The 21820-nt window shown below is 39.7% G+C and overlaps 1 protein-coding gene across 8 annotated transcripts in view; it reads left to right on the top strand.

Moving 5' to 3' along the window:
* The window catches only part of KIAA1841 (KIAA1841 ortholog), a 70827-nt gene that overhangs the window by 13438 nt on the left and 35569 nt on the right, over positions 1–21820 (top strand). For 7 of the 8 annotated variants that reach the window (XR_004033299.1, XR_004033300.1, XM_030827494.1 and 4 more), the window contains 6 exons: positions 2649–2707; positions 4353–4513; positions 9047–9133; positions 9246–9356; positions 13366–13489; positions 18580–18732. Coding sequence is in view for 6 of the 8 variants with exons in the window: in XM_030827494.1 (XP_030683354.1) it covers positions 2649–2707; positions 4353–4513; positions 9047–9133; positions 9246–9356; positions 13366–13489; positions 18580–18732 (695 nt within the window). In the remaining 2 variants the exon portion in view is untranslated. The remainder of the gene's footprint in view (positions 1–2648; positions 2708–4352; positions 4514–9046; positions 9134–9245; positions 9357–13365; positions 13490–18579; positions 18733–21820) is intronic. The other variant, XM_030827492.1, reaches the window with a different exon arrangement.

A 21820-nucleotide genomic window follows, 5' to 3' on the forward strand; every position in this document is an offset into this window, starting at 1 on the left:
TTTATTTCCTCTATTTTAATTTCTAATGTGATAAATACTGGCAGATACAACCCACATAAAGAAAAACCCTTTAGGATTCTCAGTTTTTAAGATTGTAAAGGGGTCCTTAGATCAAAAGTTCAAGAGCCAGTGTTCTAAATGGTAGCATACTACTAGTATTACTAGTAGAATTACTGTAATAAGAATAATTACAGAGTAATATTTCAATGGGCATATACTTGTATGATCACATTTGTGGTTTAATAGTCTTTCTATGCACTAGAATTGCTATCTACAGTAGTATTAAAATAGAACTCTTATTGGAAAATCTATGCTGACAGTGTAAAAGTTTTTGAAAAAACGTAATAATTTATTGTATTCTTTTTTTTTTTTTTTTTTTTTTTTTTGATACGGAGTCTCACTCTGTCACCCAGGCTGGAGTGCAGTGGCACAATCTCGGCTCACTGCAAGCTCCGCCTCCCGGGTTCACGCCATTCTCCTGCCTCAGCCTCTCCGAGTAGCTGGGACTACAGGCGCCCGCCACCATGCCCGGCTAATTTTGTGTATTTTTGTAGAGACAGGGTTTCATCGTGGTCTCAATCTCCTGACCTCGTGATCTGCCCGCCTCGGCCTCCCAAAGTGCTGGGATTACAAGCGTGAGCCACCACGCCCGGCCTTTATTGTATTCTTTAGTGATCAGATTAATAGGAGAGGTTTCTAGTGGTCCTTAAATAAAAATTACAAGATTGCTAAATCAAAAATTTCAGCCAGAATCCAGAGATTCCAGACTAACCACCTATAATATGTATGTGTGAAATAAAAATCAAAACATGTAGAGAGAGAAAAAAAATTATTTGATTCACCATATTTATGTGTGCAGTAAAGATAAAAGAAATGCAGCAAGCCTGGCCAACATGGTGAAACCCTGTCCCTATTAAAAATTCAAAAAAAATTAGCCTAGTATGGTGATGTGTGCCTGTAGTCCCAGCTACTCAGGAGGCTGAGGCAGGAGAATCTCTTGAACCCGGGAGGCAGAGGTTGCAGTGAGCAGAGATTGCGCCACTGCACTCCAGCCTGGCAACAGAGCGAGATTCCGTCTCAATTAAAAAAAAAAAAAAAAAAAAGCCCAGCGCTCTGGCTCACACCTGTAATCCTAGCACACTGGGAGGCCGAGGTGGACGAATCACCTGAGGTCAGGAGGCAAGACTAGCCTGGCCAACATGTTGAAACTCCATCTCTACTAAAAGTACAAAAATAAGCCGGGCGTGGTGGCAGGTGCCTGTAGTCCCAGCTACTCGGGAGTCTGAGGCAGGAGAAGCGCTTGAAACCGGAAGCGGAGGTTGCAGTGAGCCAAGATCACGCCACTACACTCCAGTCTGGGCGAAGGAGTGAAACTTTGTCTCAAAAAAAAAAAAAAAAAAAAAAAGAAATGCAGCAAAGCTAGTCATTCTGTTATCTTTGACCTTAAATCAGTGTTTATAAATGTAAACATTTACAAAAAAAAAAGTCTTTATTCTAACCAGGAAAACTACCAAAATGCTTAATTAAATTTCTAATAACCTGCCACTGGTTCCTAACTGGAATGGGATACATTAACATTTCCTGAGGAGCTTTTTCACCAGCTTTTTCCTCCCTTCACCATTTGTGTTTAAGAGCCTTGACTGGGCATGGTGGCTCACACCTATAATCCCAGCACTTTGGGAGGCCAAGGCGGGCGGATCACGAGGTCAAGAGATGGAGACCATCCTGGTCAACATGGTGAAACCCTGTCTCTACTAAAAATACAAAAATTAGCTGCGTGTGGTGGTGAACGCCTGTAGTCCTAGCTACTCGGAAGGCTAATGCAGGAAACTGTCATGAACCCGGGAGGCGGAGCTTGCGGTGAGCAGAGATTGCCCCACTGCACTCCAGCCTGGCGACAGAGTGAGACTCCATCTCAAAAAAAAAGAGCCTTGAATCTAGAGTTGTTATTTAGAGACAGATTGAGATTACTTATTTTAACCATTGTCTGCTTAGTCGTTTATTTAGAATTGTGTTAGTACTGTAATGATGCAAAACGCAGTTTTCTTTCCTTAAACATACCTCATGGGAGATGACAGTTTTGCTAAACTACAGCGTCAGGCGGCATCCCCCTTTCTCTCTGTATGCCTGAAAGCTCACTCATTATGCCTTTAGCAAGTAAGTTTAGGACTCTGCAGTAGTAAATTTTTTATCTTTCAGAATCTTTTAAAATTAAATATTTGTTCATAACAAGCATTGAACTCTTTTTAAAGTAGCTTTTCTAATACTTTTTAAAGTAGCTTTTCTAATAACAAGTGCTCTCATTAATCATTTAAAAAATTTTCTATTACTTGTATATGCAATGAATTATAGTCTCAATTATCTTTTTCCCTGATTTAATCAAGGAGAAGATTGCATATGTGATATCGTTAGCTGGAGTCTTTACTTTATGTGAATCTAGTGCCAGGGTAAATTTATTGTGCATTTTCTCCATACCCTAAGTTTTAACTTGAATTTTCTTTATTTTGTGTATCTAACCCATAAGCTATAATAAGGTTGTATTAAATTATTCTTATTCCAGTAATGTTCTCTTTTAAGGTGAGAAGGGGCCTGTTCAGAAGAGATTGGGGTACCCATCAAAAGGATAATCTAATTTCTTTTTTTTTTAGAGCCAGGAAATGTCATTTCAATTCTTATTTCTTCGGAGTTTTTAAAAATGGATTCACTAGTAAGTATTGACTTAAAAAAAATCAAAGTGCTTCTGTTCACTTATGCTTTCTTTTCCTTCAAGTATCTAGAAAATTCTGAGACACTTTATTAAAATTATTGTTAATTGAAAAAAATTTAAAAAATTGTTAATTCAAGAATATAATTTCTTTTTTTTGAGACAGAGTCTTGCTCTGTCGCCCAGGCTGGAGTGCAGTGGCATGATCTCAGCTCACCGCAACCTCTGCTTCCCCAGCTCAAGTGATCCTCCCACCTCAGCCTCCTGAGTAGCTGGGACTACAGGCGCATGCCACTACGTCCAGCTAATTTTTCTATTTTTTATAGAGACGGGGTTTTGCTTTGTTGCCTAGGCTGGTCTCGAACTCCTAATCTTAAGCAATCCACCTGCCTTGGCCTCCCAAAGTGCTGGAATTACAGGTGTGAGCCACCACACCCAGCCAGAATACTCCTTTTTTATGTTAGCAAATGTGAAGTTGTTTATTTGACTCTTTGGGGTTTGTACTAGTCCCCTATATTCTTTTATTTTTAAAATTAAATGGAGATGGGGTGGGGTGGTCTTGCTGTGTTACCCAGGCTGGTCTCAAACTCCTGGGCTCAAGTGATCCTCCTGCCTTGGCCACCCAAAGTGCTAGGATTATAGGTGTGAGCCACCATGCCTGGCCAACTCCCTGTATTCTTTCTACTCCTTAGCTCTTCCCCATTTAGCCCAGCTGATATCAGTTGCTTCAGGGAAGGGTTACAGAAAAACAGCAGAGACTAAACGAGTTTTTGAGTTTTGAAATTTTTGAAACCTTTGAATTTTGAAATCTAAGCCCTAAAGGATAATTTTTATGTCATAAGCATAAATATTTGGAAGAATACATGATTATCCTCTCTTTACTTTTAAAGTAAATAAACATACCTCAGGTTGTAGAGAGAGGATGGAAGGAAGAGAGCAAACCCAACACAACTGAGAAAATTCTGAATTGACTGAAATTTTGTTTCTGCCACCCAGGGAAAAGGAAGCTTAAAGTTCTAACTAAGTTTAATTATAAGAAGTTACAGACCGGGTGCGGTGGCTCAGTCCTGTAATCCTAGCACTTGGGAGGCCAAGGCAGGCAGATCACGAGGTCAGGAGTTCAAGACCAGCCTAGCCAACATGGTGAAACCCTGTATCTACTAAAAATACAAAAATTAGCCAGGCGTGGTGGCAGGCACCTGTAAGCCCAGCTACTAGGGATGCTGAGGCAGAAGAATCACTCAAACCCAGGAGGCGGAGGTTGCAGTGAGCTGAGATTGTGCCACAGCACTTCAGCCTGGGTGACAGAGCAAGACTCCATCTCAGAAAAAAAAGTTTACATATTCTGTACACTTGAGTTTATAGACTAAGATTTATACCTGCCACAATTTTAGAAGATGCATTATTATTATTTGAAATATTCTAAAGAAGGTTGAAAATAATTTTTTAGGTATGTATATATGTTGTTACAAATTTGACCTGCTGGATTGCCTTTGGAACAGTATAGATTAAGTCAAATAGGCAAAACCCAGTTAGTGCCTAGCAATATATGGATTAGACTTTTAATGAATTTTATCTTTGAAAGGTATTGCTATGACACTGTCCTTCATGCTACTATTTTCAGCATTTATTTTCTATGATTTTTTAGGTTGAACAGTGTATTCAGTATTGCCACAAAAATATGAATGCCATAGTAGCTACCCCATGCAACATGAACTGTATTAATGCAAATCTTCTCACACGTATAGCTGATCTGTTCACACACAATGAAGTTGATGATTTAAAGGACAAAAAAGATAAATGTAAAAGGTAATTTCAAAAATTTAATTTTAAACCTAATACTCCTGTTAAAAGAAATATATTTCTGTTTTATGTGAGTGAAATATTCTTTTTTTTTTCTTTTTTCTTTGAGAAAGGTTCTCACTCTGTTGTTCAGGCTGAAGTGCAGTGGTGCAATCTTGGCTCACTGCAGCCTCAACGACTTCCTGAGCTCAAGTGATCCTCCCACCTCAGCCTCCCAAGTAGCTGGGACTACAGGAATGCACCACCATGCCCAGCTAAATTAAAAAAAAAAAAACCTTTTTGTAGAGACAGGGTCTCACTTTGTTGCCCAGTTTTTGAAATTAATTTTTTATCTCTCTTTTCATTTATAGTTAGCTTATTATTATTATTTTGATACGGTCTCGCTCTGTCGCCCAGGCTGGAGTGCAGTAGCAAGATACCAGCCACAACCTTCACCTTCAGGCTCAAGCAGTCCTTCCACCTCAGCCTTCCAAGTAGCTGGAACCACAGGCACACGCCACCATGCGCAGCTTATTTTTGTATTTTTTGTAGAGATGGAGTTTGCCACGTTGCCCAGCCTGGTCTTGAACTCCTGGGCTCAAGCAATCCACCCGCCTCGGCCTCCCAAAGTGCTGGGATTACAGGTGTGAGCCACCATGCCTGGCCAAAATACTCTATTTTTAGAATATATTTAGAAATATATTTCTATTTTGTTTTAAATGAAGTAAGTAAGTAAAGTGAAGTGAAATGTATCCAGAGCCAATGGCTCAAGATAAAAATTAGTAGTTACTTTGTATAATGGCCATATGAACATATAGTGATAGTGAATTATGTTAAAAATTATGAAGATACTACTCAAGAGGCTGAGGTGGGATGATTGCTTGAGGCCAGGTGTTGAAAGCTGTAGGGCACTACTATTATCCCTGTGAATAGCCACTGCACTCCAGCCTGGGCAACATAGACCCATTTCTAAACAAATAAAAATTATTAAAACAGATCTTAGATAAAGGGAAAAGTGGTATGAAATGAGGTCAGCGGTGGTTATATCGTTTAGGGGTTGTTTAGGTCATAGCAAGGAGGATATACTTTAGGTGTGAATGGAAGCAGGGAAGTGACGTGATCTGATTTGTTTTTAAGAGACCATTTTTGGTTGCTATGTGGAGAATAGACATTAGGGATTTAAGAAGCAAGGAGACCTGTTAAGAGGCTGGTGTAGCAGTCTGTTGAGAAATGAAAGGGTTTGCACTAGGGTAGAAACAGCAGAGCTGGAAAGAAGTAGATGGACTCAGTTGTTAGATTTGACAGATTTATGAATGTAATAATGTGGGAAAAGAGAGAGGACTCCAGGATAATTATTAGGTTTTCAGTTTCAGTAACTAAGTGGATGGTAGTGCTATTAATGGAGAAAGGAAAGATTGGGAGGGGAAGGAATGGGGTAAGGGAAATGAAGAGATGGATTTAGTTCTTTTTGAGATTATTTAACATGCTTCTTGGACATTCAAGTGGGATGGCAAGTAGATACCTGGATATATTAGTCTGGAGTTTAGGTCAAAGGTCAGGACTTAAAATAGAAATTTAAGAGTAGATGAGATTTGAAACGGAGCTGGTTGAGACCATACTTTTTTTTTATGTCCTGTTCAATAAATCTTTGCCTCCCTAAAAGTGGTGAAGACATTGTCCTATGTTTTTCTGTTATTCATCTTGAATTAATTTTTTTGTGTGGTATGAGGTAGGGGTCAAGGTTCATTTTTTTTTCCCCCAAATAGATATCTAGTTGACACAATACCATACGTTGAAAAGACCATCCTTTCCCCCACTGAATTGCAGTGGTACGTTTACTGTATGTGAGGTCTGTTTCTGAATTGTCCTTTTTGTTCTGTTGATTTCTTTGTCTATCCTTGTATCAGTAGCACACTGTCACACTGTCTTTTTTTTTTTTTTTTTTTGAGACAGAGTTTCATTCTTGTCACCCAGGCTGGAGTGCAATCATGAGATCTCGGCTCTCTGCAACCTCCGCCTCCCGGGTTCAAGCAATTCTCCTGCCTCAGCCTCCCAAGTAGCTGGGATTGTAGGCACCCACCACCACACCTAGCCGATTTTTGTATTTTTAGTAGAGACGGGGTTTCACCATGCTGGCCAGGCTGGTCTTGAACTCCTGACCTCAGGTGATCCGCCCACCTCGGCCTCCCAACGTGCTGAGATTACAGATGTGAGCCATCACACCCAGCCAACACACTGTCTTAATTTTGATAGCTTTATAATAATTTTTGGTATCTGGTAATTTAAATTCTCAAGTTTTGCCTGTCTTCAAGATTGTAGTGTTGTCCGTTAAGTTCTTGGCATTTCTATATAAATTTGATAATCAGCTTACCCATTTTCTCTTTCTCACAAACACATAAACCTGCTAGAATTTGGGATTCATGTAATCTGTAGATCAATTTAGGAAGATTTAACCTTTTAATAATAGTGTGTCTTTCAATCCATGAATATGGTATAACCTTCCATTAATTTGAATCCTCCTTAATTTATTTCACCAGTGTCTTGTAGTTTTCAATGTAGAGATATTTTTCCTTTTTATTTATTTTATTTTATTTTTTGAGACAGGGTCTTGCTCAGTCACCCAAGCTGGAGTGTAGTGGTACAGTCATGGCTTACTGCAGCCTCAGACTCCTGGGCTCAAGCATCCTCCCACCTTGATCTCCCAAAGTCTTGGAATTACAGGTGTGAGCCACCATACCCAACCTCTTTTTTAAATTAAATTTATTCCTAAAATAAATAAATAAATTTCTTTAATAAATTGTTGGTGCTATTGTAAATGCTACTGTATTTCATTTTTTAATTGTTAGCAAGATAGTATTGATAAAGGCTACCCAATATTTAGAGATTCAACAGAGAAGTAGCCAGTTAAGAGCCTGAGAAGGAGGAGCCAGTGAAGTAGAAAGAAAGGCAGAAGGAAAAAAGGTTTCCAAAGAAAGATAATGCTTAAGTAACCAAATGTGTGGAATGCTGCTATCACATAGAGTAAGATGGGGACAGAAATGTGACCAAGTGGATTTAGAAAACTTTTTTCCAGATGTTTTACTTTGAATAATTGCTGAAAAAATTAGCAGTAGCTATTAGGGATAGGTAGGCTCAAGAGAGGATTTTTTGTTTTTTAGGAAGGGAGATACAAGATTATGTTTATATGCTGATCAGAATGATCCATTAGGAATAAATTAATAATGCAGGGGATTATTCAAGAATTTAATCCTTCAGGGGAACAAGACAGAGAGGAATTATCCAAGAGCTAAATAACTGAAAACAGGAATGGAATTCTAAATCCAGATTTGGCTTTTAATAGTAGAAGACATTACACAAGGAAAGATGGAGACAGGTAGGATATACATTTAGAATTAAAGACATACTTAGAAGACTCAAGTTCAGTTATATTATGCATAATAATTAACGTTTATTGAATGCTTAACATTATATCTAGTACTCTTTAAAAACATCACTTAACCCTCATAAAACTTTATGAGATTGGACATACTAACCACACTTCATAGTTGAGAAAACAAGGTTCAAAGAGGTTAAGTAAGTTGCTAAAGATCACATACCTAGTTATTCGTAGGCCTCGGTTGTTAAATTCTGAAAATCTTTAATGTTGCATATTCCAGTAACAAAGGACTAAAAAAGGCCAGGCAAGGTGGCTGAAGCCTGTAATCTCAGCACTTCAGGAGGCCAAAGCAGGAGGATTACTTGAATGCCAGGAGTCTGAGGCCAGCCTGAGCAACATAGCCAGCCCCAATCTCTACAGATTTTTTTTTTTTTTAAATTAGCTGAATGTGGTGGCACACAGTAGTCCTAGCTACTTGGGAGGCTGATGTGGGAGATCGCCTGAGCCCAGGAGTTTGAGGCCCAGGAGTCTGAGGTGCCACTGCACTCCAGCCTGGGTGATGGAGCAAGACCCTGTCTCTAAAAAAATAAAATAAGGCCGGGTGCAGTGGCTCACGCCTGTAATCCCAGTACTTTGGGAGGCTGAGGCGGGCGGATCATGAGGTCAAGAGATCGAGACCATCCTGGCCAACATGGTGAAACCCCATCTCTACTAAAAATACAAAAAATTTGCTGGGCATGGTGGTGCACGCCTGTAGTCCCAGCTACTCGGGATGCTCAGGCAGGATAATTGCTTGAACCCGGAAGGCAGAGGTTGCAGTGAGCAGAGATCACGCTGTTGAACTCCAGCCTGGGCGACAGAGTGGGACTCTGTCTCAAAAAAAGAAGTAAAAATAAAAAATAAAATTTAAAAATGACTAAAAGATAGCTATTTATCAATCTTATTTTTTATGGGAAAATAGATGATTGATCAAGCAGTTCTCATCAGAGCTGCTTAATTTTATTTACTTAGATAATAATCTGTTAAGTTTATTTACTTAGAACACTAAAAATGTATTACAAACTCCCAAGAGAGCCACTAAGGATTTATTAATCTTATTTTACAAATGCACAGATTGGTTTGTTTATTTTCATCACTGTAAAGTAATGTAGAAAATTAATATTTTGGTCATTTGTTGTTAATAGCAAACTTTTTTGTAAGAAGATTGAAAGACTGTTTGATCCTGAGTACTTGAATCCAGATTCTCGGAGTAATGCAGCAACGTTGTATAGGTATGCTAACATGTTTTTTTCTTTGGTGTGCTTTATAATGCAGCTATATTCTTTAATTTACTACATTTACTTTCTTCTTCCTGGATGTTTTTTGTATCTTCTTTGTTTATAGATGCTGTTTGTGTAAGAAACTTTTAACAAAAGAAACAGAAAGAAGAATTCCTTGCATTCCTGGAAAAATCAATGTGGATCGACATGGAAATATTGTCTATATTCACATAAGGTGTCGTGAAGATAAAATACATATATATTTTTTTGTGTATATATATATATTTGTTGTTGTTGTTGTTGTTGTTGTTGTTTTGGAGACGGAGTCTTACTCTGTCACCCAGGCTGGTGTGCAATGGTATGGTCTTGGCTAACTGCAACCTCCACCTCCCAGGTTCAAGCGATTCTCCTGCCTCAGCCTCCCGAGTAGCTGGGACTACAGGCATGTGCCACCACACCCAGCTAGTTTTTGTATTTTTAGTAGAGATGGAGTTTCACTGTGTTGGCCAGGCTGGTCTCGAACTCCTGCCCTCATGATTTGTCCGCCTCGGCCTCCGAAAGTGCTGGGATTACAGGTGTGAGCCACTGAGCCCAGCCCAGATTTTTTTTAAATGTGAATTTCTAGCATATTTATAAAAATATAACTACTTTTATAAGGAATGGGATAACATCTTTTCTGCACGTGATCCAACTTTCATTTAGAAAAATACTTTCTAAACAAGGTAGTTGTTGGTGCATTTTATTTACTGGGTAAATGTCATAATGTTTTAAACATTAAAATGATAAAAATTATTGTATATTAATCTTCAAAGGTATTCTGGTTAGTGCCTTTAAAATGCTCTTTTCACTAACAGATTTTAGTTACCTGTACAAATATTATATTGAATTTTACAAGAGAACCAAATTTACTTTCAGGTAAATTTTGGTGAGGAAAATTGTCTTTAGCGTTGGATTTTCTGTCATCTATTTGTTCTTCACACTTTGTCAATATTTCATTAATATGTAGGCCGGGCACAGTGGCTCACACCTGTAATCCCAGCACTTTGGGAGGCCAAGGCAGGTGGATCACCTGAGGTCAGGAGTTTGAGACCAGCCTGACCAACATGGTGAGACCCCATCTCTACTACAAAAAACTAGTCGGGTATGGTGGCGAACGCCTGTAGTCTCAGCTACTTGGAAGGCTGAAGCAGGGGACTCGCTTGAACCCAGGAGGCGGAGGTTCCAGTGAGCCGAGATAGTGCCACTGCACTCCAGCCTGGCGACAGAGCAAGACTCCGTCTAAAAAAAATAAATAAATAAAATAAAAATGAGCCGGGCATGGTGGTGCACACCTGTAACCCAGCTACTTGGGAGGCCAAGGCAGGAGAATCACTTGAACCCGTTAGGCGGAGGTTGCAGTGAGCCGAGATCACACCATTGCACTCCAGCCTGGACAACAAGAGTGAAACTCCGTCTCAAAAAAATAAAATAAATAAATACATAATACATATTTCTCTTTATGTTCAAAACAAGTTCTCATTCTGAGTTGAGGGTGGGTGTTGTAACTTGGTATAATGTCTCAGGAGGCAGACATCTCAAAATGTGTATTCTTTGACATCCTTCATCCAGTATCATTCAGGCTGAAATGCAGTGGTGTGATCATAGCTCACTGTAGCCTTGAACTCCTGGGCTCAAGAGATCTTCTTGCCTGTATTCTCAGCATTTTGGGAGGCTGAGGTGAGAGGATTACTTGAGACCAGGAGTTTGAGACCAGCCTGGGCAACATAGCCAGACCCCATCTCTACAAAAAAATTAAAAATTAGCTGAGCATGGCAATCCTAGCTAGGAGTCTGAGGCAGGAGGATCATTTGATCCCAGGAGTATGAGGTTGCAATGAGCTAGGAGCATGCCACTGAACTGAAGTCTGGACAACAGAGCAAAACAAAGTTATAAAAAAGTATATACATACATAAAAGTTGTTAGTGGTTAAAAAAATAGGATGTTCACTAAAACATTAATTGTGGTGTTACCTTTCAGTGATAGTATACAGATGATTTCAATTTTCTTTTTGTTGTTCTTTTTTCTATATTACAAATTTATAGCACACACTGTTATGAAAGAAACCCTATGAATGTTAAATTTCATATATATTTTATATATATATACCTATTAGTAGTATGTGAAAAAAGTAATTGATACTAACTTCAACATCCATTTTTGTTGTTTTATTCAAAGTATTTTCCTACATGTCAGCAGTTGATGTATACCTTTTTTTTTTATTTTAGAGACAGTCTTTGTTGCTCAGACTGGAATGCAGTGGTGCAATCATAGCTCACAGTCTCTCTCTGTTGCTGAGGCTGGAATGCAGTGATGGAATGCAGTGGTGCCATCATAGCTCGCTGCAGCCTTGAACTCCTGGACTTTCAAGCAATCCTCCCACATCAGCCTCCTGAGCTAGGACCATGGGTGTGCACCACCACACCTGGCAACCTGGCAATTGTGTATGTGTGTGTGGGCACAGGGTTTCAGAGTGTGTGTGTGTGTGTGTGTGTGTGTGTGTGTGTGTGTGTAGGCACAGGGTTTCACTGTGTTGCCAAGGCTGGTCTTCAACTCCTGGCCTCAGGCCTCAAACGATCCTCCCACTTCAGCCTCTTAAAGCGCTAGGATTACAAGTGTGAGCCGTCATTCCTGGCAGATGTATACATTTAAAAAAATTGTTTTAAAATTACTTTTTTTTTTTTTTTTGAGTTGGAGTCTCGCTGTGTCACCCAGGCTGAAGTGCAATGGCACAATCTTGGATCACTGCAACCTCCACCTCCTGGGTTCAAGCAATTCTTCTGCCTCAGACTCAGCCTCCCAAGTAAGCCTCTCTGGCCTAAAATTACTTTTAAGACAAATGTGCCTGTGTAATTTGTAATAACATCATGACATTTTATTTTTGATTTAAGCACAAAACCAGCAAAATTAGAAAAGATTGAAATAAAGGCTTAAAAGTCAGGCCTATAATCCCAGCAGTTTGGGAGGCTGAGTCAGGAGGACTGCTTAAGGGCAGGAGTTTAAGACCAGCCTGGGCAACATAGTGAGGCCCCTTTCTCTACAAAAATTGTTTTATATTAGCCAAGTGTAGGTTTGGCACGGTGGCTCATGCTTATAATCCTAGCACTTTGGGAGGCTGAGGTGGGTGGATCACCTGAAGTCAAGAGTTCAGGAAAAGCTGGCCAATGTGGTAAAAGCCCGTCTCTACTAAAAATACAAAAATTAGCCAGGCGTGGTGGCATGCACCTGTAATTCCAGCTACTCAGGAGGCTGAGGCAGGAGAATTGCTTGAACCTGGCAGGGCAGAGGTTGCAGTGAGCCAAGATTGTGCCACTTCACTCCAGCCTGGGCAAAAGAGTGAAACTCCGTCTAAAAAAAAAAAAAAAATTAGCCAGGTGTGATGACACATACCTGTAATCCCAGGTACTCAGGAGGCTGAAGTGAGAGGATCACTTGAACCAAGGAGTTTGACGTTGCAATAAGCTATGATGATTGCACCACTGCACTCCAGGCTGGGTAACAGAGTATGACCCTGTCTCAAAAACGAAACAAAAACAAAAAAAAAACAAATTTGAGTTGCATATGACCATAGCAAATATGGTTTTGATCCTTTGCTATTTTTTAACTTTATATTATTTAATCTAAACTATATTACCAAGACCTGATTGTATATTCTGTATCTCTCAATTACTAAAAGATATTTGAAAATAGTGTAAAATACTAATACATTAATGAAATGTTATTAGTGACATAAAGTACTAATACATTAATGATTCTAATGTTTAGAATCACCAGTAACTAATAACAACTTGTCGTATAACATACGCATTACAATAAAGCTTCCATTTAACATTTGCCTGATTCCCAACTGTTGGCCTGTTCAAACTATATTTAATTTGTAATCCTTTATCTAGCTTTGCAGAATAATTTGGTATTCAAATCATTCATACCTTTTCCTGTTGTCCACCAAATATACAAACCCTGTCTCTACTAAAAATACAAAATTAGCCAGGTGTGGTGGCACACGCCTATAATCCCAGCTACTTGGGAAGCCAAGGCAGGAGAATTGCTTGCATCCTGGAGGTGGTGGTTACAGTGAGCCAAGATCATGCCATTGCACTCCAGCCTGGGCAACAAGAGTGAAACTCCATCTCAAAAAAGATAATAATTAAATAAATAAAATAAATTGTTTATATCACTTGCTTGTAAAATTGAGGCTCTTTCCCCAGAGATAAGACATGGGATGTTCATGAATATTTGAATAGTCTTTTCGAAGAATTAAAATCTTGGAGAGATGTATACTGGCGATTGTGGGGAACAATCAATTGGCTGACTTGTTCAAGATGTTATCAGGTAAGATTTTTTTTTTAATATCCTGCTCTGCAAATATTGAGAGCAAGATTATTTTGATATCTGCTGTTTAATTAATATGTTTAAACGTGTTTGGACAATATCCAACATCTTTTTAAAGAAACTAGTGGCAGCTGGGAATGGTGGCTCGTGCCTGTAATCCCAGCACATTTGGAGGCCGAGGCAGGCAGATCGTTTTAGCCCAGGAGTTCAATACCAGCCTGGGCAACATAGTGAGACTCCATCTCTTAAAAAAATAAAACTAGGCCCGGTACGGTGGCTCATGCCTCTAATCCCAGCACTTTGGGAGGCCGAGGTGGGCAGATCATGAGGTCAGGAGATGAAGACCATCCTATCTAACACAGTGAAACCCCATCTCTAGTAAAAATACGAAAAATTACCCGGGCGTGGTGGCACACGCCTGTAATCCCAGCTATTTGGGAGGCTGAGGCAGGAGAATCACTTGAACCCGGGAGGCAGAGGTTGCACTGCACTGAGATCGTGCCACTGCACTCCAGCCTGGGTGACAGAGAAAGACTCCATCTCAAAAATAAAATAAAACAAAACTAGTGGCAAAAGCAATGGTGCTGTTAAACATTTTTTGCATCTGGCTTCATTTCTCTTGACATTTTTTCTTCTTTCTCTTTTTTTATTTCCATTCCTGAAACAATCAAAGACTTGTTGAATTTTTAGACAAGTAACAGGTTTTGGCCGGGCGCGGTGGCTCACGCCTGTAATCCCAAGCACTTTGGGAGGTTGAGGCAGGTGGATCACCTGAGGTCAGGAATTTGAGACCAGCCTGACCAACACAGAGAAACCCCATCTCTACTAAAAATACAAAATTAGCCAGGCGTGGTGGCGCATGCCTGTAATCCCAGCTACTCGGGGCTGAAGTGGGAGAATCACTTGAACCTGGGAGGCAGAGGTTGCAGTGAGCTGAGATTGCGCCATTGTACTCCAGTCTGGGCAAGGAGGGAAACTCCGTCTCAAAAAAAAAAAAAAAAAGTCACTGGTTTTAAGTGATCAAATCCAGTTTTTCAATGAAAACAATTATTAAAAAATCCTTATTGCCTTCACTTGTTTCCAGCCAAACTATTTTTTCTGTTGTTCTGTACATTTCTATAGAAATTCAGAAGCACCTTTGCAGATAGGATGCTATTGATATGTGCCTTTGTTGTTATAACAATTTTGTTCCCAAAAAGTTTTTGTTTTTTAATTAATGTTTATAATAAAAGCATAAGAAAACTTGCTATTTGTAGGAACCTATAATAAACCCTTTTGTGGAATAAATAGGTTTTTCTAAGTCACAGTCATTCCTAATGAATCTTATGTATAAATGCAGAGTTTTCGACATACAATTTCTTTTGAATCCCTAAAGTTTTCCTCTCCCCAGTAGTTTTCCTCTGTCACTTGCGTAATGATTTTCAATAGAGAGAAGGAAGAACAGCTTGTCAAAATCTTCAGATTGGGATTTTAAACTGTTTAAGGTCTCACTCAATGGGTTCTGTGTTCCCACAATTTTAAAAAGGTTTGTTGAAGTATTAGATACAGTAAAATGCATCCTTTTTGTGAGCTTCGACAGTGCGTACAATTGTATAACTACCTCCACAATTAAAGCATGTAACACTTCCATCACCCTAAAAGAAATTTATTTGTGCCCCTCTTTAGTCAATTCATTCCCCCACCCTAGGCTCTGGTAACCACTGGTCTGTTTTCTCTATATATAGTTTTGCCTTTTCCAGAACGTCGTATAAATAGGATCATATAGCATTTAACTTTTTGAATCTAGCTTCCTTCACTTCGAAAAATGAATGTAAAATCTATCCATGTTGTTTCATAAATTAGTTTGTTCTTTTTTATGGCTAAGTAGTAGTCTGTTGTATGACTATATCACAGTATGTTCAGACATTCACCAGTTGGAAGATGTTTGTAGTGTTCTAGTGTGGGGCCATTATGAAGAAAGCTGCTAAAAACAATACAGGTTTTCCTGTGAACATAGGTTTTTATTTCTCTTGGATGTATTTATTTCTCTTCTTTTTTTTTTTTTTTTTTTTTTTTTTGAGATGGAGTTTCGCTCTTGTTGCCCAAGGTGGAGTGCGCTGGCGCCATCTTGGCTCACTGCAACCTCCACCTCCCAGGTTCAAGCGATTCTCCTGTCTCAGCCTCCCGAGTAGCTGGGATTACTGGCGTACACCACAACACCCGGCTAATTTTTTGTATTTTTAGTAGAAATGGGGTTTCACCAGGTTAGCCAGGCTGGTCTCGAACTCCTGACCTCAGGTGATCCGCCTGCCTTGGCCTCCCAAAGTGCTGGGATTATAGGCCTGAGCCACTGTGCCCGGCCTCTCTTCTTTCTTACTACCTAGGAATAGGACTGCTGGTTTGTGTGGTAGTTTAACAGTTGCCATGCCTAATAGTTTTCCAAAGTCCCAGAACCATTTTGCATTTCTACCAGCTACATATGAGACTTCTAGTTACCCCCCATCTCAGTAGCAATTGATATAGTCAGGTTTGGGTTTTTTGTTAATCTAATAGGTATGTAAAGGTCCTCCTCACAATCAGAGTGTCACTTATAATCAAGGATATCAAGCTTCTAAAATCTGACTTGTTCAACATGTCAGAATGCAGAGACTGTGAGAGATTATTTTCCTCTCCTTTACAGCAAATTGAATATTGATTGATGATATTGAATATTTATTATAGAACTCATAAACTCATAAAATAGTTTGTATGCAGAATATTGTATATGAGAATGTGCACCTTATAGTTTTTATAGGTTCTCAAATTTTTAAAATTAAAAACCATTATGTGAACATCACAATTGAAACTAACAACCAAAAATTTTGAATTATAGGCAACTAAAAATTCTGAATTATAGATTATTCTTTAATGTATTTATGTTAAAGATCATTGCTTATCAAATAGCAACTTCAGTACATCATAATATAAATAGAAAAAAAGATCAGTGCTTAGATTGTTAGTGTTGTGTTTTTATTTGAATTATTTTACTAACTTGTTTTTGTTTTTAACCTGTTCTCACTCAGACTCCCTCTCCTCCCCTGACAGGACCCTATTCAGGGTTTCCCCTTCTTAAAGTCTCCCCCAGTGAGGAACTCTCAACAAGGGCCCACTCCTGGTGCAGTGCTATAGCTTTTCATCCCACCTCAGAGTCCCCTGCAAAAAGAAACAAGTGATCAGAGTACCAGTCAGGGTACCTCCCAAAAGCCCAGCGATCTCCCCTCCATCCAGTCCAAGGTATCACTTTTTCACCTTTTCTGGTCCTTTCCCCAACAGCTATTAATGGTATTACCCATTCAGGTCTTTCTTCACCCCAGGCCTTGTGGGACCACCCTTAATCATCCAGTGGTACTGCCCCCTCTTAGGATACACCACCACCGCTCACACAGGATCTCCACCCAGAAACAATGACATCTGGGGTCTTTCTCCAGTCCCCTGGCATGGTATTTCTTACAAACTTTCTACCTCCCACTGGCTAATGGAATTGCCCTCCCAATGGCTCCCGCAACCATGACACAAAAGCCCAACACCCACTTCCTTCCTTTCCAGATAAAATGGTTTTACCTTCTCAAGATCTCCTGCCTTCAAAGCCCAACATTATCATCACCCACCAATGATGCCCCCTGCACAGGCCCAAAAGTCTTGTCCCCTCTAGATCTGAGTAAGATATCACCTACTCAAGGATGCTCTCCCTAGCCCACAAGGCTAACAATCCAACCTTCAGAGCCCCATAGTATCTCTGAATCCAATAATTTTACCACTCAGAGCCTCAGTTTCCCTTCTCCAAACCAACTCCTGGGACTCAGGGTCCATCCCAACCAACCTTTTCTCAGAACTGGTGGCACAACCTCTGTCTACCCGCCAGCCCCCAGCTGCCTAGCCCAGTGGTCTTTCCCATCGCAAGCAGCACCTGTGTCCACTGAAACTCCTTAGACAGCGCTTGCACCGTGTTCTTTTTTTCTTTTTCTTTTTTCCTGAGATGGGATCTTGCTACATTGCCCAGGCTGGCCTCGAATTCCTAGGTTTAAGCAGTCCTTCTGCCTCAGCCTCCCTAGTAGCTGGAGTGACAGGTGTGTACCATCGCACCTGGTCCTATTTTACCAACTTACAAACAATTGAAACCTGATGTTTAATTTGATGATTAAATCTTGATAAGCTTTTGTCAAAGTTTTCAAAGCCAGTGATTCAAAATTATGTCATAATTTTTATTAATACTGATGCTAAATATTTACCTTAAAAATGTATCAAGGGGCCAGGCATGGTGGCTCACGCCTGTATTCCCAGCACTTTGGGAGGCCGAGGCAGGCGGATCACCTGAGGTCAGAAGTTCAAGACCAGTCTGACCAACATGGCGAAACCCTGTCTCTACTAAAAATAGAAAAACTAGCCGGGTGTGGTTGTGCGTACCTGTAATCCCAGCTATTTGGGAAGCTGAGGCAGGAGAATCGCTTGAATCTGGGAGGCGGAGGTAGCAGTGAGGCAAGATGGCACCACTTCACTCCAGCCTGGGCAACAGAGTGAGATTCCATCTCAAAAAAAAAAGCATCAAGGAATAACCAAATGAAGCAAAATTTTATTTTTCTTTGGAAAACATTTGAGGTGATTGGCCAGTTGTAAAATTGAATGTATATCAAGATCAGTTTAATTCATCTGAATTTTGCTTAAGGTGATTTCATTTTTTGCTGTCTAATAGCTTTATTCAAGTAGAATTACACGCCATAAAATTTACTCATTTTATTTTTTTATTTTTATTAAGTTAGGTTGTGTTCAGAATTTACTCTTTTTAAGTCTGCAATTCACTTTTTTTTTTGTAAATTTAGAGTTGTACAGTCATCACCATCATCCAATTTTAGCACATTTCCATCACCTCAAAAAGATCCCTCATGCCCGTTTGCTGCTATTCCACATTATAACCTTCCACCCCTGGCAACCACTAATCTACTTTGTGTCTATATAGATTGGCTTTTTCTGCATATTTCATATAAATGGAACATATAATATTGGGTCTTAAGTATTTTTGAAATGTATAATTTTGTTGTGGAAATAGTAGTTGATTTTATCTATTTCTTTATCAGGCCTTTCTCTGTATTGAATTTTCACATTGTCAATACCACTCAGAAACAGTGGTTTATCCTACTGCAGCAAGTTCATTGAATACTGTTGGCACTGGAATTTATCCCTGCTGTAACCAAAAGGTTCTTCGGTTTGATCCTACTCAGCTTACAAAGGTGAATTTTGAATATTGCCCTTTGTAGCTACAGTTTTTAAAGTATAAGAGTAATACATTGATGTATAAAAGATTTCAAACAATACATAAATATAGTAAGAAGCAGTTCCTCTGTATAACACTCCCCCATTTTCCATCTCTTCTTAGAGATAATCACTGTTAATGGTTTCCTTTTAGACCTTCTTTTGTACCTTTCAGGCACAAATTATATATATTTTTTTGTTTTTTGGAGGTTTTTGTGTTTTGTTTTTTTGTTGAGATGGGGTCTCGCTCTGTCGCCCAGGGTGGAGTGCAGTGGTGCCATCTCGGCTCACTCCAGCCTCTGCCTCCCAGGCTCAAACAATCCTCCCACCTCAGCCTGCTGAGTAGCTGGGACTACAGGCACACGCCATCATACCCAGTAATTTTTTGTATTTTTGTTAGAGACAGGGTTTCACCAAGTTGCCCAGGCTGGTCTCGAACTCATGAGCTGAAGCGATCTGCCTGCTTTGGCCTCCCAGAGTGCCGGGATTACAGGTGTGAGCCGCCACACCCAGCCTTATATATGGTTTTTTATATTGGAAACAAGATCATACTAATAATATTCTGTAATTTGCCTTTTTTACTCAACAACATAACTAGGGTATCTTTCTGTGCCATTTTATTTAACTGCTGTGTAATATTCCAAGCTATGTATATATCACAATTTAACCATTCTCCTATTAATGAACATGTAGGTTGTTTCTAGACTGATGGTATTACTGTGTTGCAATGAATATCCTTGCACATATATATTGGTGCAATGTGAGTATTGCTGTAGCTTAGATTCTCTGATCACAAACACTTTTGAAAATGTTATATAATTAAATGTCATGTGTGAATGAAGGAACCTAAAGCTCTTTATCATCATCCATACAAAAATTATTTATAAAGCACCAAAGATGTGCCATACACTATGCAAGGCAGAGGATAGCATGTAAAATTGGATCATTTGTGCCTTTATGGAACTTACAGCTGAGGCAGTAATAACAAAAGGGAAAAAAGCACCCAAAGAAATGTTTGAAGACATGTACAGGGCCATAAATGTCTATAATAGGCTGGTATGATTCAGCCATAGATGTCAAGGAAATCCTCAAAGGAGTTGGCATTAGGTTGAGATCTGAAGGATTTGTAGGAGTATGTAAGGTGAAGAGGAAAGGAAAGAGCATTGTAGTCAGAACAGCAAGGTCAGAAGGAACATAGTGAGTAAAAGAGACTGAAAGAGCCTGAGGCTGTGTAGAAAACATGCATAGTTCAAGACAAGGCTGGAGAGGTAGGTAGGTGTCAATTCATGCAGGAGCAGGACCTCATAAGCCATGTTCAAGTTTTTCTTTTATCTCCATTTTGAAAATATCAGTGGCAGTGTGGAAAATGCACACTTGAGGGGTAGTCAGTGGAATCACCTACAAAAGGAAGTTATCATAGAAAGAGATGATCTTAGGTTGGACCAGAGCAGTGAAGATGAAGAGAAGTGGATGAATTTAATATTTAAGAGATAAAACAAATTACCTGACAGATTGTATTACAGAGGGAGAGGGGGAAGGATGACTCAGTTTCTTGTTGGTGCTACTGGATAGCTGGTGGTGCCATTCACTGAAGAGGAAGCAGCAGACAGAAATCAGGTTTTGAGGGAGACTCGTGAGTTCTGTTTTGGACATTTTGAGTTTGAGATGCTTTCTGAGATAACCAGGCAGAGGCCGTTGGATATATGAGTTTGGGAGCTCAGAGAAGTGGCTAGGCTGGAGATAATAACTCATAAGTTTTCTTGCAATATATGATAGTTAAAGCCAGCAGGTATAGGTGAGCGTATGAAGAGCAGAGGGAAACTACAGCTATGGCTGGATGAAGCAGCATGAGCCTGCAAAGGAGAATGGGCAGGGGCAGCCAGAATAATGGGAGGAAAATTGAGAATGTTGCCATGAAAGTTGTGGGAGTAATATTAAAGAGTGGACTGTGGTGCCTAATACTGCTAAGAGGTCAAATAAAATAATGAAAGAACTGTGTCCTTTGGCCATAGTGACAGGGAATTCATAGGTGTGAAGAGCTGTTTTGGTGGAGTGCTAGATCCAGAAGCCAGGTTTGTATGGGCTGAGAAGTGAGTGAGAGATTAACAAATGGGAACAGTATAAATGACATCTCTTTTGGGAAATTTCAGAAAGAGAGGAGATAGATTAGTAATTTAGGTTATGAATATTTGTTTAGTGTTTTGGGGGTTGCTTTTTGTTTGTTTGTTTGTGAAAGAGTCTCATTGTTGCCCAGGGTGGAATGCAATGGCACAATCTCAGCTCACTGCAACCTCTGCCTCCCGGGCTCAAGCGATTCTCCACCTCAGCCTCCCAAGTAGCTGGGATTACAGGCACGTGCCACCATGCCTGGCTAATTTTTGTATTTTTAGTAGAGATGGAGTCTCACCATATTGGCCAGGCTGGTCTCGAACTCCTGACCTCAAATGACCTGCCCATCTGGGTCTCCCAAAGTGCTGGAATACAGGCATGAGCCACCGTGCCTGCCCTTGTTTCTGTTTTGATACCAGAGAACGTTTTAAAAGTCAGTGGGAAGGATCCAGTTGAGAAGGAGAGGTTGATGGTATAAGGTGAGAAGACAGGGTAGGGTGGGATCTTAAGCATATTTAGTGGTATTAATTTTGACAAGAGGGAAGACAGCTCCTCTATTATAACAGGAGAGAAGGGTAGAATGGTTGTAGATATTAGTAAAATTGTGTTTTTGTCATTTAGATGATAACTTAATTCCAATCCAATGCTTTTTCTGTTCTCTAAAAAGTAGATTAAGCCATCCACTAAGAATAAGGGGGAAGATGGAAGGTTCCAAGGTTTGAGGGAAGTATGGAAGGTTTGAAATAGTATTTTGAAAAACAGGAGAGTGAATTTTCCAGAGAAAATGTATACTGCCGGGAAGTTTGAGAGCTCACTGGAGATTGGCAGTCATAAGTTCACAATATAATTCAACATGCCTGTTTATATCACTCTCTCTAGTAACCCTTGTCTGCATGAGTACAGGCAGGGAGAAAATGGGTAGTTGAGTTTATCTAGAGTTAGGATTTTGCCAGATGG

The sequence above is a fragment of the Nomascus leucogenys genome, chromosome 14 (genome assembly GCF_006542625.1).
Source record: "Nomascus leucogenys isolate Asia chromosome 14, Asia_NLE_v1, whole genome shotgun sequence".
In the NCBI taxonomy this organism is placed as follows: domain Eukaryota; kingdom Metazoa; phylum Chordata; class Mammalia; order Primates; family Hylobatidae; genus Nomascus; species Nomascus leucogenys.